The sequence below is a fragment of the Colobus angolensis genome, unplaced genomic scaffold (assembly GCF_000951035.1).
Source record: "Colobus angolensis palliatus isolate OR3802 unplaced genomic scaffold, Cang.pa_1.0 Scaffold78, whole genome shotgun sequence".
Taxonomy (NCBI): Eukaryota; Metazoa; Chordata; class Mammalia; order Primates; family Cercopithecidae; genus Colobus; species Colobus angolensis.
In genome coordinates, this window is record NW_012121598.1 from 9,566,926 (window position 1) to 9,568,473 (window position 1,548).

General features: G+C 40.4%; 1 protein-coding gene across 1 annotated transcript in view; it reads left to right on the forward strand.

Annotated features, from left to right (window-relative positions):
* The first annotated feature begins 362 nt into the window (after window positions 1-362).
* The window catches only part of UNC13C (unc-13 homolog C (C. elegans)), a 408,420-nt gene continuing 407,234 nt past the window's right edge, over window positions 363-1,548 (forward strand). The window contains exon 1 of the mRNA XM_011928645.1: window positions 363-586. Within this exon, the coding sequence (XP_011784035.1) occupies window positions 370-586 (217 nt within the window). The 5' untranslated portion in view covers window positions 363-369. The remainder of the gene's footprint in view (window positions 587-1,548) is intronic.

Genomic DNA, 1,548 nt, shown 5'->3' on the forward strand with positions numbered 1-1,548 from the left:
CAGGAAATAACCACCTGGGTAGGAAGTAAAAGAGGTGTGGGGTTTATAGCATAGCAGGGACTTAGACATCCTCAAGTCATTAGACCTGTGTGCTGCTGGGAAAGAAGCTGTAGACATTGGAGCCCAGTCCAGTCTGGAAGATTAGGGAGTTCTTTGTGTACAGATAACTGAATTGGGCCCTAAAACATTGAGAGAAGAATAAGTTAGCCGAGTTATTATGCTTACTGTCATGACTTGAATCAATGGTCAAGGGGCTCTCTCAAAATAGCATTTTCAGAGAAAAGTGATAAAGTGGTTTGTTTTACTATGAAACAATTCAAATCCACTGACTTGGCGGTACACTGGTAACTTCTCTCATGTTCACAGAAAATGCACGTCTTCAAGAAGACCTTGCAGGCATTGATCTACCCTATGTCTTCTACCACCCCACACAATTTTGAGGTCTGGACAGCTACCACGCCCACCTACTGTTATGAGTGTGAAGGGCTCCTGTGGGGCATTGCAAGGCAAGGCATGAAGTGTCTGGAGTGTGGAGTGAAATGCCACGAAAAGTGTCAGGACCTGCTAAACGCTGACTGCTTGCAGAGTGAGTACTTGGTTTGGCTGACAAAGCGGTAGGCAGAGCCTGCCTTATTCCATCTGTTTCATGTTAAATCATGTTGACAACTCTTGTCGGTTGTCAACAAATCCTACCCGCTCCCCTCCCACCACTTACACAAAGACACACCATACTGTCCATCAAATCATAGTTGATGATGCAGTCTGACAGTGTTGAACTAGGTGCTGTTAGAATCCTCAGGGTGAGTACCTGGAGTGAAATTGCACTCTCATCCAGTATAAACCTTCAAAGTGACTTCCTATCTATTTTCTTACTCATACATCATAATAGTTACATGAGGTAAGTGGGAGTATGTAAAATCAGGTTCCCCAAACAGGGCTCAAGACATGGTCCTCCATTGGCAGCAACTGGAATATTTTTTTCAAGCCTATCTGGTGCCTGTCTGGCAGGATCCATGTCCTTCTACAGTTCCTGCACAGGCCTTGGAAATGGGATGGCTTGGGTTTGAATGTCAACAACAAATGTAACTTACCAGGTATGTGACTTTGAGAAAATATTTTAACTTCTTGAGGCTTTATTTTTCTCCACTCTATGGGCAGAAATAACAAAATTTACCTTAGAGGGTTATTGGAAAGGCTAAATGTAATAGTCTCTGCTAAGAGCCTGGAACACGGTAGATGCTCAATAAATATTAATGACTTTCCATCCTTTCATACTCTTGAATGAGTACATGCCACTTTGATTTTTATGTTACCTTAAATTTTTTATTTTCAAAAAAATCCTTTATTTGCTACTTTAGGTCTAGAAATGCTGATGCATCACATTCTAAAATACACCTAATTGACTTTTCACTACTCTATTTGGTAGTGTTGCTTTAAAATTGCCAAAAAATTTTATTTCAACATGATGTTCATTTGCAAATCATATTTTTTTCACATCTAAATATTGTGCCCTCTATTGTTTATATGGATGTAGTCAATGTAAGACAT